We start from the raw sequence: 16,066 nt of genomic DNA on the forward strand, positions 1-16,066 counted from the left end.
CCTAATATTAAAACAAAGTGTTGTTAAATGTGAAACAAATAGACTAGCCTTCATTCAAATTCAATGACTCGCACAGCAAGTTCATAAAGTATTGCAATTCTTTTTCTGGTTTGTTCCGTTCAGCACATCATTTGTGCTGTTAGGGTTTTAGTATTTTTTAAGCCACTGGCCAGAAAATGTAAAGTTTAATCAGTTAGGCTACTTGGCCAAACCCCATTCACTGCACAAGCAATTATTTTTACGGCACAAACGAACAGCAGTACATTTATTAATTTTCTGATGATTAGGGGGGCCAGCTTCACGGAGGTCTGTAGCTGCGCTGCGCTGCGACCCCCTAAGAAAATGTAGTCATACTCGCCATGTGCACATATCAGAACATCTAACACCAGTTGGGTGAAGTTGGACCACCGGGTTTTCTCGTAGATTTCATGGTGACGTTGTATCGGAGTTCCATTGATGATGGCTGTTTATAGTGGTCGGGCACATCCTCACAGTTGATTGAACTAACTCAGATCAACTGTTCCGGAACCAAAAACTCAGGTTCATCTGCTCATAGTTCAGGGTTAGGCTCAGAGTTCGCTATACCCGCTATACACATACCCCCCTAATCTATTCCATTAAACATCATTAAACTAAATAAATGATAATAATAATCTCAGTCACCCGGATTCGTTACTCGTCTCTGTCTGACGAGTAATTAGTTAACTAATGTGAACTAACCTGCCAGAATGAGTAGCCTAGGCCCACTTCATGAAGCCCTAAATTCATTGGATGGCATAGGTTCAGAGAGCCCCTAGAGGGCGGTATGAGATCAGAGTAGATTGTGCTTGACGCGCTTCAATTGGACGTGAAAGGGAAAAGACACTGAAGTGGCTTCAATATAATAGCATAACATATTTTCGCTGCAGATAGGCTCATTGCCTCGCATGATTCAGTATAATAAGTATAATATAAACATCTGCCAGTTACAGTCATGTAAAATCAAAAATCTAATTTAAATCATTTTTTCCCCTCTACCTCCTACTAACTAATACATTGCTTTCTTTACTATCGCTAGCAACGTTGACAAAGTAAAGTAAAATAGATTTTTCAGACAAGCGTGAGAATAGTGCACCAAACACACAAGGAAGGATTGCCTACCAATAGCTTAATGAAACAACGCAGAAAAGCTGTACAAATGTAAATGTTTTTAACATATAGGCTGTTTATTTAGCAGTTTATGAATGGTCAGAAGTTTCCATTTATCCATCAATAAATTCCATTAATTCTGGTGCACAAAACGAGGTGGAATTCTGCAAATGCACCATGTCTGTATAGCTCCTCGTCTGCGAACTATTTTCTCTCTGCAGCGCACACCAGACGAACTTTCTTTTCTGTATTCTTTATAAGGGCCGAAAGCGAGCGCGTATGCCAATGGCCACTAAGCAGTGACGCAAAGACACTGCCTATGGGCAAGTCCGCAACACGCGCTCTGGCTCACTCAAAGCACTTCCAGCATCTCGACCGGGACAGTTTGCTGCGGGACATGGAGAAGACAAATCCCTCGCGACTGGACCAGTGCCATTATCTGTCCAAGCAAGAGAATCACAAAAAATGGAAACTACATTCGGTGAAGTGACGACAGCGAAGAACAAACGGTGTGTATTTAGTTTGCTCTATTGCTGACAACTTTTTCTCATACTTTTACCTGGGTATTTATCTGCACAGCTGTTTTATTGATAAAGAGAAATGTGTATATATTTACTTTTTTACTTCAACGTGTTATTTACCTGAAGAGCTTTTTTTAATTTTTCACCAATGTAGCCTATTCTTATAAACTTCACTGGTAAATATTGAAAATAAATTACCTGATTTATTACCTGTTTGCTCTTCCTTGTTGCTAAATATTAAGTTAAGTGTTTATTCATTTACATATTAATTTTGATAGAGAAATAAATGTATTTGCTCAACTGTGTTAGATAATTCAAGGGTGTTTGTCCTTGCATAGGCTTTACAGATTGCTTCTATGATTGTGTGTAACTTGCAAAATTGATCTTGACAGTCAAACCAATATTTAAATAAAGCTCAGTTTAAATGTTTTTGTCCGTATTGCTGTCCATATTTTTGTAATCAAAAAGGCATTCAATTAATCCACTCAGGATGAAGGAATGAATGATTCCTTGTTTTTATAAATGCCTGGGATGGATGCAGTACAGGTTTATTGCCCTTTTATCTGACTTGTGATCATAAAAGTATCAATTAACTCAATAATGCTCTTCTGTTATAGGTAATGGTCCCTGAATACCGAGCAGCATAATTGAATCCAACCATCCCTCCTCCACTTGTTGGTGCCAAGACTTGCCATGGTGTATGGGCAGATTCTTCACAGATGGGGCCCAGAAGATGGCTTCATCAACTTAAATGTTGGTGGCTACAAGCACAAGGTGTCACGTAGCCTTCTCCTCTGCTTTCCCCACACCCGCCTCGGACGTCTTCTCTTCTGCCACTCCGAAGAGGCCATCTTGGAGCTGTGCGACGACTATGGCGGAGCGGAGCGCGAGTACTACTTCGACCGCAACCCGCGCTTCTTCCTCTACGTCCTCAACTTCTACAACACGGGGAAGATTCACCTGATGGAAGAGCTGTGTGTCTTCTCCTTCAGCCAGGAGCTGGAGTACTGGGGGATCAAAGAACTGCACCTGGACTCCTGCTGTAGCAACAAGTTTCAGGAGCAAAAGGAGTGTGTTGAGTCAGGGGACTGGGACCGGGGAAGTGACGATCAGCAGCAGAATCAGATGCAAGGCAGCTGTGACTCCTCCATGGAGGAGCTGTCTGCTTTTGACAAGGACGTGGAGAAGTTCGAGGGCACCTGGTGCTCTGAGTGGCGCAAGTACATCTGGCTGCGTCTGGAGAACCCCGGGTACTCCAATTCTTCTAAGGTTATTGCCGTGGCCTCCCTGAGTGTGGTGCTCACCTCTATTGTTGCCATGTGTGTGCACAGTATGCCTGAGTTCCAGCAGGTGGATGCCAATGATAAGGTGATTGAAGATCCAGTGCTGGCTGTTTTTGAGACAGTGTGCATCATCTGCTTTTCCTTTGAGTTCATTATTCGCATGGTGGTGACCCCAAGCCTGCGCAAGTTCTCCTGCAACACGCTCAACATCATCGACTTTGTCTCCATCATTCCATACTTTGCCACGCTGGCCTTTGACCCAGTGGAGGAAGAAAATGAGGAGCTTGAAAATATGGGCAAGGTGGTGCAGGTCCTGCGGCTCATGCGCATTTTCCGTATCCTTAAGCTGGCGCGCCACTCCGTGGGTCTGCGTTCTCTCGGTGCCACCTTGCGTCACAGCTACAACGAGGTGGGCCTGCTGCTGCTTTTCCTTTCTGTGGGCATCTCCATCTTCTCTGTGCTGATCTACTTTGTTGAGAGGGAGGATGAAGAATCAGAGCTGCAGAGTATTCCAATTGGTTGGTGGTGGGCAACTATTACCATGACCACAGTGGGCTATGGAGACACATATCCTGTCACGTTTGCTGGGAAGCTGATCGCCACGCTTTGTATCATCTGTGGTCTTCTTGTGGTCGCCCTTCCCATAACCATCATCTTTAATAAATTTTCCCTCTACTATCAGAGACAGAAGGCACTGGATGCCAACCAAGACAAAAATGAGATTAAGGTTCCTGACCCTAGTCTGCTGCACTTCCATGTTAATAACCTCTACTCACAAAATATGCACTCTTTTATCGCCGGCCTGTCCTCTAGAAGTAGTATTGGCAGCGGCGGTGACGCCACAGATGCATCCAGCATTCAAGACGTAGAGACAGTTTACCCTGTGGTATGAGTGTAGACCACGGAGAGAAGACAGTCCTCTACACCAGGGAGAACAGAGAACAAGAGATAGAGGAAAAAATAAACACAAAGCACTTTCAGCAACTCAGGGCAAAAGCACTGTTCTCCCAGTATTCTGTGCCCTTTGGGCAGCACTGGCAACACGGTCAAAGAGCCATCTCAACACAGACTCATCATCACTTGCTGCTTTGCAGCACCGGTTATATATAGGTCACTGTTGTCAGGTCAGGAAACAGATTTATTGCTGAAAGCAAAGATCTTATGGTCTGTACTTTCATTAATGCTTGGAAGGTAATCAATTTGGGAAGGAAATGTTTCTTAGAAAAATACATCAGATGTTTGACATGTAATGGCATGTTACTGCATTCTTCTTAACCTTCGTCTTTGTAATCGATGAGTGCATGTGTTAAGGCTGAGGATAGAATGGGCATATTGATTGAATAAAGTGCTATCTGTATCATGTGCGGATTTTGTTAATTGTCTTTTTGAAATTGTTCATTGTATGTCAGTGGTAGCATTCTGTTTGGGTAAAAAGGATCAATTCAAACTTCTCGACATAGAAAAGATTGCACACTGATGTTCAATCTCAACCGAGTCTAAAGAATGCAGCAATGTTTTTCTCGAGCTTAGCCTCGATTTGAATAAAAACTTCAAAATCAACAGAATCGGATAACGGTATCATGCTGACATAAATGGATGTAATTTCAGCCTGTAACGGAAGTCCGCAAAAGTGCATCCTAGACATTATCACAAGAGAGAATGTGTTCACGTTGAATTGTAGAATGGTCCTAAACTACTTAACTGATACTTCAATCTGATGCAATCTCAATGATTAGTGAACAGCTACTTAATCAATAATGATATAATGCTCATGCCATAAAAACGTACTTCCATTTACAATACATTTTGCAATTGCATATAATACATAAAATCTTTTGTCTTAGAACAACCATAATTCAGATAATCAACCAGAAAAGATTTCTGAACATTTAATTATAACATAAAGTGAGTGTAATTTGCTTATTGTGTTGATGTCATGGTGGTAGGGTGTATCAGTAAAGGTGGAGTGGGAGATGCTCCCCCCAGCACCCCCCTCTCTGCTCTCAGCCTAATGCACTTGCTGTTTATTTGATTTCCCACAGCGGCGCAGGCAGAAGCATTTCTAGCGCACATTGAGATATGTACATTCGATCGATGAGAGGGGAGCGGCCGCGTGCTGGGGTTGTCATCCTAGAGATCGCAGCCCGGACAGGAGTGCCCTCTCAGCGCAGTACTAGAGCTGCTGAATCTGCTGATGGTGTCTGAAGGTTTAGAGCAATTACAACTCCTCGGTGTCTTTGTGTTTGACTCTATGACGATGTCAAGTTTGAGCATGGACGGATTATGAAACCATGGGCCCCTGGGCCTGGACATGTAAAAGTCCCCCCCCCCCCCCCTTTGCGCACGCCCGCAAAAATTGTGCGCTCGCAAAACATTACTTAAATGTAATGACATTGTTTTTCAACAGCACAATAACTAAATTCACCTGTACCTCAACAGGATTTACAGCACACATGCACATTTTCTAACACAGTGCATGTACACTCAATGAAAGCCAACAGCAAATTAACAAAATACACCGCTTTTTAACCTCAAATAAGAGATACATAACTGCGACTTCACGCAGACGCTCTGGCTTAGGGGCCCCCTGAGCTCATGGGACCCTGGGCCCGTTCGGTAACCCATCCCTGAGTTTGAGGATGAATAAGTTACAGTTAACACAATCGGCACAAACACTGGGCTTATTGTGATGACCGTGATCTGATTACATTATTTGCAGTGATGGACCGGGAATTCATTCACTATCATCTGATCCCCTGGCTATCCATCTTGTAGGACTTGGAACACGGGTACATTAAAGGGAAATGCAGCGTTTTTTTCAAGATTTGTGCATTGTTGCAAGAATCAACTCGTGTAAATTAGAAGCCTCACATTCATAATGTTAAAAACTATAAATAGCTTAACAATTTATTATTGCATAGAATGGAAATTAGTAGCCTGTTTCGACCTTGTCTACATTAAAAGTGAGAAATTTAAGGCTTCGGGACAAAATATTATCAGTCAAGCGCATCATTTATCATTTCTTAACCTTGCTGATAGGATTTTGATGTAGCTTCCTGTAGGAGTGCCGCATTCATTCCAAACTCTTGATGTATTTGTATTCCCTGAGCAAGTTGCCAAATGTTTAATTTGCTGAAATTGCTGACATTCATCCTTTCAGGTAACATCATACCATCATACCGTCAAACATTATTCCCCCTGCATGAGCAGGTTGCATTCTTTACACACAGCAGTGGAGTAAAATGATCACCTGCCTGTGAGACTAACATCACCCATATATTTATATAGCACTGACATTTCAGCGCAGCTGTTCAGGTAAAGTGCCTGTGAAGTGTCCATCAATCCAGAGGTGTGGCTTACCTTCTCATTCATCCAGAAAATAAGACACATCTGTCAAACGCTCCAGTCACCTTAAGATAGATTCAGTTTTATGGCACATTCGGTACCAGTACACCGTAGAGGCTTGCTATATGCCCTGATTTGTAAAAATAAAATGCAGATAAATGATGCAAAAAAAATGTATACTGATACTATACTGATTATTATTTTGTCTTTTGAGAAAATCTGTGTTTAACACATTGTTTTTTGTGTGTAAAAGTTTCCAGTTTGTTAACACAGTTAAAAAAATTAAAACAGTTTTGAAGCATGTTATCAACAAAGCTAACATAGGTGAGCACTTAGATGTGTTCACGTGCTCCTCTCTACCCCTCCCAAACTGACACTGGTCATTGATTATGTCTCCTCTGGAAGTGTTTGGGATTCCTAAGCAGTGCGCCAGTTAACGCTGTTTGATTTCCTCTCACACGGAGATGGAGGACTGGCACCAACCATCCAGGCAAAACCCACCTCTGTTTGTTTTTTATTTCTAATGTTTGCCATAAAGCTTTTCACCTTGTGAACTATACATTCGATGCCTAAAGATACACAAGGCGTGGGATACAAACTATAAAGGTAGTTTTGATAGATGACCACATTTTTATTATTTTCTTTAATACATTTACATTTACATTTACATTTAGTCATTTAGCAGACGCTTTTGTCCAAAGCGACGTACAATGGAGAGAACAGTCAAGCTAAGAGCAATAAAGAACATGGTGTAACAATAAATACTACTTTACACAAGAATTAGAAAAAACAACCTAGAAAGGAAAAAAAGAAGTGCAGGAATGTAACTGCTGAAGTGCAAGTTAAGCGCTAGTCAAGGTGCCAGTTAGGAAGGGAGGTGCACTCTGAAGAGTTGGGTCTTCAAAAGCTTCTTGAAGGTAGAGAGGGACGCCCCTGCTCTGGTAGTACTAGGCAGTTCGTTCCACCAACGTGGAACTACAAATGAGAATAGTTTGGATTGCCGTGCTTGCACAGACGGCAGTGCCAAACGACGCTCACTAGACGAGCGCAGCGTCCTGGGTGTGACATTTGCCCTTACAAAAGCATTTAGGTAGGTGGGAGCAGAACCAGCAAGCACTCTGTAGGCAAGCATAAGTGACTTGAACTTAATGCAAGCAGCTACCGGCAGCCCTTTTCGGTTGGTTGAACACCAGGCGCGCCGCCACGTTCTGGATCATCTGTAGTGGTTTCACCACGCAAGCCGGCAGGCCCGTTAGGAGGGCGTTGCAGTAGTCAAGGCAGGAACTCACCAAGGTTTGCACCAGCAGCTGGGTTGCATACTGGGTTAGGTACGGCCTGATTTTTCCGATGTTGTATAGCGCAAAGCGGCACGACCTGGAGACAGAGGCGATGTGGGCCGTGAAGGTCAGTTGGTCATCAATAATGACCCCCATGTTTCTTGCTGTTTTGGATGGAACAAGAGATAAAGAGTCAATATTGATATTGATGTTATGGTGGATGACCTGTTTGGCTGGGAAGACCATCAGCTCCGTTTTGGCCAGGTTCAGCTGAAGGTGTGTGGATATATCAGCAAGATATGGCGATATGGCTTGAAGGATGTTGGATGGGATGGGGTCCAGCGGGCATGTAGTTGGACGGCTGCCTGTTAGGATTTTGGAGACCTCACTCTCGCTGAGAGGGATGAAAGAAGGAAATGATGAGCCATTGACGGTTGCGCCCTTAGGGGGGGGGAGACAGTTGGTCGAACTGTTTCCCGATGGCTGCCACTTTCGGGAAACAGTTCGACCAACTGTCTCCCCCCCCTAAGGGCGCAATACGTAGTTTGTGTGGATTTATTCATCTGTTTTTGTTCAATTGTGCCAGTTTAGTGGAGTAAATATGAAATGATGGATGCCCAGAATGGCTTGATGGCTTACAGCTGTAATATGTAAACTGAGATTGAAACCTGTGTGGAAAACATTTTAAGACCCTCACCACTCTTTGACCATGGTTTACATCAACATTGACACTTTACAACGTCATTGACACTTCTCATTAACTCTCAAAACCATCTATTTATTGCTGCCCGAGATCCCTCTTCATCATGTGAACACTCTTAACGACACTCTCGGGTCTGGAAGACCTCAGATTGAAGCTGTCTGTCAAAGGTTTTCAGAGTGGAAATTGGAAACCGAGGCTGGCTCGGAGTTGAGAATAGAGTTTGGATTTGAAGTCAGAAGCTGAGATGACACTGTGAAAGGGTGAAAAGCAAGTGTTGGTAATTGAGTAAGTTTCTCACATCTGTTTGCTCACTCACATCCCAGTGAGGCAGTCTTTGTTGTTTTCGAAGTTCTAAGTGAGTTTCGAGGTGTGATAGTCAGTAGTATCGGTATCAGCCTGTTGCAGTCCTTACTTTATTAGCAAGATGTTTTTAGTTACAGTCTGAGGAAATATTTGTGGTATCAAGTGTTATATGTGTAATTCTCTTGAGTTCCCCCCCCCCCCCCAAATTCATAACATCTGCCACTATATGCACACTGGCACTGCACTCCTTTCACCTGTCCCAGTAGTCTTTTTTATCTACACACAATATATATGAATGAAGCTTCTGAAATCTTAGATTATCGAGATGATTGACCTGAAATATTGTTTTTGTTTGTTGAATCCTCTTTTCAAGGAGCCTTCAGGTTTTTTTTCTCAAAACGATGATGCACCTTTGTTGAAAAAAGGCAGCCATTTATAGAAGGCTTTCACAATATTTTTGCAGATTGCTGATGTCAAGAGGTGACATCCACTTCTGATCTGCCCAAAGGGTTGTTTCCAAATGGACAATCAGGGTGAAATGCTTCAGCTGAACACATAAAACCCCTCTTGTGTGATTGATTAAGTCACAGAACATGGAGACAGTTCAGAAGCTACTTCACCACAGAACAGCATCCAGTTTGACCTTCCTTAATGACGTTTAAGACTGACAAAATGAGCCCACAACATTTGTTTGTTTTTTGTGTAATGAACTGCACATGGAGTTTTTTTTTTCAGTACACAGTATTGTAGCATCACTCTTATGATTGTGACTGTTGCTGATGCTGTTCTTTGGTTGGTTGTTTTTTTCTCACAGATACAGTATATATATTATTATATTATTATTTTGTCTCACAGAGATCCACTCCGGCCCTTTCATGGATTCACTTCATGATTCAATCTGCTTATCTAAGCCCAGTTTTCAAAAACAAAGAGGTAAGCACACAGATTCACTAATATTCAATCAAATTCAACAGAGATTTCCTGTACATTTGTTTTCAAAGACGCATCTCTTTACCTAACCTGTTTATATGCTATTTTTAAACTTTGTGGTCAAATGGTTCATATTGATTCCCATCTTTACGGCCTGGCTCTTTGTTGTGCTCTCATGGAGAGATACATAGATTCCCTGATGCCCACCCAGCGCTGCCTCTCTTGAACTGGAGCAGTGTGGAGAGTTTGACTGCCATAACAGATTTACTGTGACATAATCTCTGTTGGTGCATTCATGTCCCTACAGAGAGCCATTTAGTTTTTAAAGGAACCACTGAGTAAGTTAGACATATAGTCCACTTATTTTATTAAGTCTCTCTCTAAAGGATTTATAAAAGTACTGCTAAAGAAATGTAGTACAGCATACTTTGGCTCAATGTCTTATTTGTTGGTTATACAGTAAATTCTAGTTGACTCATCTGGCAAAGCTAACGCACCATCTTAGTGCACTTTTATGAGATCTTTAAAATGGTCTAAATGATACTCTGGCCTTAATGCCGAGTTCAAAGTTTCTAAAGTAGATTTTGTCTGTCTTTTTTTGGCTCACTCGGCAGGATGGTTGAAAGTATTACTGCCGGGACGTTCCTCTGTGAACTGGATGGTTGTACTTTTTTTTGCCATAATGATTCCCTTGTCTCCTCCTCTCAGTTGAATGGAGTTAAAAATGGAAGTGATAAAAAACCTTGGACTGGATCCAAGCTGACATTGAACAAGTGCATGACAGAAACAGCTGAGTATATCATTCAAATTCAGTGTTCTTTTGAAGTGATCCTCACTTAACTACCTACTTACACCATTCACTTTTTCATTTTACTGGCATCCTGAGTCAGATTAAAGACTAAAACTGTATTCATATCTCATGATTTTGGAGCAGGTCATCCCAGACAAAGAGTTCAAAGAAACACAGAGATGATGGTGATAATCAGAGAGAAAAAAAAACGGATTGGTCAGATAAGATCAGAAAGATTGACTGTCAGCAAAGCTTGAGATGCCAATCAGATGGGCTTGAAAGACAAACAAGTGATGTCCTAGAGAAAAAGTAATCAATGTTTGATGAGGCGTGCACTGCGATATTTGTGGAGAGATAACAACCAAAGGTCTCAGGACTACTACAAGTGTGACATTGGGTTGCTCCCACCTGCCTGGGTGGAAATGTTGTGCTTGCAGAGGTGTTAGAAAATGGCATCCTTTTCGAAGTAGAAATATGAGATCTGAAAGATTGATGGTCTCATTCAGGCGAATTAGAGGTGACCATGGAAGAGAAAAACAACTGATTTTGTTTGTCACATGAAAATGACTTTTGTGCCTTTTGTCATCCCAACAGCAAATACGGGTAGAACAAGAGGCTGTGGTTTATTTTCTGTGAAAAATGGTCAAAGAAAGATAATAATTTGATTAGATATCATATAAGATTTGAGTCAGGCAAGCAAATTGTGCAGCTTTTAGCAAACCAGTGTGTTACATGTGGAAACCAGTGGGTCAGCTAATTCACTGTGAGTGAATAGAACTGTAGACTTCAGACCGACAATATAATTATTTTCATCTCAAAATATGGAAAAGAGCACATTTTCCCAGGCAATCTCCTCTGTTTATATGGTGTCATTGTTCAAAGCTGACAAGAGGAGAAGGTCACTGACTGCAACGCTAAAAGTCGTAGAGGAAATTCTCACCGTCACGTTCATTACTGAAAGGCTCGTTGTCATAGGTTATTCTCACCCTCTGCACCACAATCAATTTATTTTACATTTAGCCTCCAAAACAGGTAGCTTAGCGTGTTTCTCCGTCTTTGTGCAAGGAGTGCTGACAATGTTCGCTTTCTCACTCTCTTAAATAAAATAAGTCATTATGATTCAGGGCATGCAGAATAGATTGTAATTGTGAAACAACTGCTGTGTAACAGGACATATTAAAGGCGGAGAGAGAGAAAAAACACATAGAACTACTGAAGCATGGTATCGAATTCAACACAGGCTATGTGAGTATATGCGCGTGAGCCTTCCTCAACCATGTGTTTATTATGAGTTGTTAACTTATCCTGGGGCTAAGCCATTTCTTTAAATGATATTCATGGTTCATGACCCGACAACTAACTGTATTAGGCTGAGGGTCCTCAGGGTACGTTTGATTACTGTGTAATCTTTGTACCTATGGTGATGATTTTCAGAAGAACCTTCTTGGCCATGCACAGACATAGCCTACTGGTGAGCAGGTGCTCAAGCTAAATAGGGCACCTCACTCACCAACAGTTATTCATAGCAAAATAAAGTTGTATATAAAATGAAGGCTAACATTGACATCCAAATATCATTGCGTCATAGACGATTAACCATGTTATCCATATTTGCTTGTTATGCATTCATACGTTACCCAGGGCTCTCAAGTGTCACGCATTGGGCGTGACAGTCACTCATTTCGGGTCTTTAATCACGCACTCCCGCCACACATCGTATTTCTCACGCTGAAAAAAAACTCTAGGCTATTTAATGTGCCGCAGCGCGCAAACATGACCTGGCCGCGCTTCCCTCACCATGGAGGAATCAAACACGTCTCCCCGAATCCCCTGGGGTTCTGCCGGGAGGTGCCACTTATCAGCCAATCAAAAAAAACAAAAAAATAGCCGATCAGAAAAAAAAAGTGTCTTTTGTATCTGTTGTATCTGGGTAAGATTTAATCCAGCAACCAATGAAAATAAAGCATCCTGGAATTGCGCGCGACTAATCTTCCGAAAGTTTCGTTAACCTGAGGAAACCACTGGAGCTCTGAGCATAAGTCTTCTACAAAGAGCAAGTCGTCTCCTGTTTTAATGTTACAACAAATTCACAATGGTTTGACACAAGCAATGACAACTTGACTGCAGTTAGAGAATATTTCCCAGATAATTAGCATCAGTTTTTAATGAGTGTTTGTAGCCAACACAGTTTGCGTTTTCACTATAGCTTTGACTCTGAACTTCGTTAATAGGCTATAATAAATTCGAGTAGGCCTATTAAAAATATATATAGCCTATAATTCGAACGAATATTAGGCAGCCCTTAATATTCAATGATGTTATAGGGCATTATTTTTTGTAAATGTGTTTGCTTGAACATTCTATTCAGATTCCGAGGCTTCTTCACGTGAAGTTGTGAATCGCGAGCTCATTAGGCATACTAGCATGTTATAAATATCCTGGCCATGGATGCATTAATCATTGCATCTGTCTTTCAAAGATGTCAGGTAAAAAACAAATAAGCATGCTGTCCTTCGCCCAAAGAGGAAAGCCCCCTAAAAAGGCCAGATTAGGCCCAGAGAACGTAAACACATTAGAGGAGGAGATGGTGGAAGAGGAAGAGACAGTACAGGTGGAAGAGGAAGAGACAGTTCAGGTGGCACGGTGGCTCAGTTGCTTGCACTGCTTGCACTGCTTGCACTGCCGCCTCACAGCAAGAAGGTCATGGGTTCGATTCCCACATGGGGCGCTGTTGGCTCTGGGGGGCAGGTCCTCCCCAGAGTGCACAGTGCTCAAGTGGGCTATCTCCCGGGCCTTTCTGTGTGGAGTTTGCATGTTCTCCCCGTGTTCACAAGGGGTTTCCTCCATTAAGAACCCCAACAGAAAAAACATGCAAAAAACAACAGAACACATGTCCATCCCTGACCAAAGATGGACAGTTCACTTCACTTGGTCCCCGGGCGCTACAAGCTGCCCACTGCTCCTGGGGGGTCCTTGAGGAAGGACATTCCAGGATGGGAAAAAGCAGAAAATAAATTCACCGCGACCTCAGGCTTACCTGCGTGTGTGTGTGTCCTGTGTCGCCTCCATATATGCACGTGTGTGTTCCAGTGTGTCGTGTGTGCCATTAAAAACCTGACAAAGGTCTTAAAAAACCTGACAAAGGTGGAGGAGGAGGAGGAGACGGTGCAGGTGGAAGAGGAGGAGACAGTGGAAGAGATGGTGGAAGAAACAGTGGAGGAGATGGCTAGAACAAAAGGGAGAATAGTCCCAGGAGCAGCCACCTACAAGACCTCTTTTAATAGTGAATGGATCTCTAAATGGCCATTTATTACTGTAGGAAGCACCAGCTCATATTAATGGTGCTCTATCTGCCGCCAAGAGAACTCCTGTGCCCATCCAGGTGTGCGGGATGTGACAAGGCACATAGGCAGTAAGGGGCATCAGGCCAAACAGCAGGCACTGAAGTCAACCAGCGCAGTCAAAAACTTTTACTTGCCAGTGACTGCAGAGATGAGTGTGCAAGAGGTCAAGGTACATTTAAATGCATAAGGTTGACTACAATGTTCATGAATACCATTTTTCCTAATTAATACATCCAATTCTATGACTATGGCATATATAATGGGAACCAACACCAAAAATGATAAGAGTCCTAAAAGGCAACCAACACCTACAATAAACAACACAAGTCATAATTCTCTCTCTCTCTCTCCCAAATTGAATAAATACTTAGTAATTGGTTGAATTGTCAGTGCCATGTGTGAAATCTTTTCTGCAAGTCTGATCAATTATTAACAACAACAAAACACTAATAATAATATGGGAGGAGGGGGGGCAGGGCTGGTCTGTGGGCATACGGCAGGGAAGGGGCGGGCGGAATGGGGGCGTGGCCGGGAGGGGGGGATATGTCACTCTTGCCTGTCTTCAAAACTTGAGAGCCCTGCGTTACCTGACAAAGTAACTAGCGGAGATGACTCATTTTCATTGAGGTCTATCATCTAGTTAGGCTACTTGGCTCATACAGGCTGCATAGAGATGCTTTTATAGTGGTTTAATTACACAACAGTGGCTAACAATGGCAATGCTTAGGGCACAGTGACGTTACCTGGGTGTCACCAGTGAGTGTCGATTGGTGTGTGTTTACTGCAGTTGTTGTCAAGGAAAGTCAAAGGGGGAAACGCAGAGGCTCGTTGTGTGGTCTCGCAGAATGAGAACCACACAACCAAATGTAGTTGTGTGACAGCAGGCTTTTAATCTAAGGCAGGAGCTTGAGCACCACCTGGGGTCTATCTGTGTGTGTGCCTGAGAAACTAGGACATAGACATTAATACCATATCAGGGTTAAAGCCCAGGTACGAATGGTAGAAGTTCCTGCTGTTATATGCATCTAAGGCATTGCAGGATCACCTCTATAGATTTGATCTCAGAGTAAGATGAGGGACAAAATCTCACGATCAGTAATTCATTAATACAGGGTCGACATTGTTGAGAAATAGAGGCCACTTTAACAATGCAAGGAAGAAGAGTTTGGCCCAAACGTTTGAGGATGTAAATTCTAATTATTCACAAAACCGCGTCAGTGTATTAGGCGCTCAGCATGAATCTGAGACAATATATGTGGTTTGTCTCTGTGTTTTGCTAACTTGCTTTCCTGAAGTTGTGCTGGATTTGATTCTGTAGCTGAAAGACAAGAGAAGAGTAAAACTTGCATTTTGAGTCCCATGTAGAAATGGATTGTCCTTTGGAGACGTTACAATTTATATATGTTCAATACATAAAATGATTTCCGTATTATTCTGTATCCATATTGGTATGTATTATCCAGAACTGGGTGTGTATCATGTGATCGTTTTTATTACTATTGTATTCAATAAAATGTGGCACAAGCACAAAATTGTGGAAGGAGTTCATGTTGAAAAGTATTCAAATGACAGCAAACATATCTGCTAAAGCCTTATGAATAGGACTACAGCAGGATAGATACAATTTACGACTACATACAGTATCAAGTGACATCTAAAATGACAGAAGATATTGTGATTTGTCAGTGTTGTGATTTGCTTTCCCCTCGGGTGATGTAATGGCTTCATCATGGGTGGAGTACCTGTCATTCTAGGCCATAGAAATGGATGGGATGATTCATGATGATGTTGTAGGTCAGCCTAATGCAACACTCAAAGACAACAGTTTGCATAGACATATTCTAAAGCAAACAAATGACTTATTAAATGAGTGCACATGAGTCACATTTTCTATATTTGTATTTTAGATTCTCCTGGCTTTGCTGTTTCTATGTCAGCTCTAATTCATTTCTCTAGTCCAGGCTTCTCGGCACGCCTCCTTTCAGAGTCTTGTATCCCTGCTCCAAGCACACGTAATTGATGTCAATGTAATCACAATGCTCTCGACAGTCTAAATCAGGGCTGATCAGCAAATGAGGATTGCCATGATGAGATCAGTCAGGTTATGCAGAGTTGAGAAATCATGCAGAGCAGGATGAAGCTTCCATTTGTCTCTCCTACAATATTGTTATTTCCCCCCATTGTAGTGACACACCACACCACACCACACCACACCACACCACACCACACCACACTCTGTGCCTGTCTACTGAGGTGAGAGGTGACTAGAAAAGTGAAGCAGAGTAAACAAAATGACTGCAATGCACCACTCTCACTACCAGGGTTAGGAAGGTAACTTTTGAAATGTATGAGGCTACAGACTACTGGTTAAAAATGCAATAAGTTATGTAACTATTTTAATGACTTTATCAAAGAAATGTTACTTGTCACATTTGATTACTT

General features: G+C 42.2%; 1 protein-coding gene across 1 annotated transcript; it reads left to right on the forward strand.

Moving 5' to 3' along the window:
* The first annotated feature begins 1,216 nt into the window (after positions 1 to 1,216).
* On the forward strand, positions 1,217 to 4,296 carry kcns3a (potassium voltage-gated channel, delayed-rectifier, subfamily S, member 3a). The gene is made up of 2 exons (XM_012822231.2): positions 1,217 to 1,637; positions 2,267 to 4,296. The coding sequence occupies exon 2, from the start codon at positions 2,343 to 2,345 to the stop codon at positions 3,822 to 3,824; it is 1,482 nt and encodes a 493-aa protein (XP_012677685.1). The 5' UTR covers positions 1,217 to 1,637; positions 2,267 to 2,342; the 3' UTR covers positions 3,825 to 4,296.
* The last annotated feature ends 11,770 nt before the right edge of the window (positions 4,297 to 16,066 follow it).

Source organism: Clupea harengus, chromosome 14 (genome assembly GCF_900700415.2).
Source record: "Clupea harengus chromosome 14, Ch_v2.0.2, whole genome shotgun sequence".
Taxonomy (NCBI): Eukaryota; Metazoa; Chordata; class Actinopteri; order Clupeiformes; family Clupeidae; genus Clupea; species Clupea harengus.

Coding starts and splice junctions, on each gene's coding strand:
- kcns3a (XM_012822231.2), top strand. CDS start 2,343: ATGGTGTATGGGCAGATTCTTCACAGATGGGGCCCAGAAGATGGCTTC.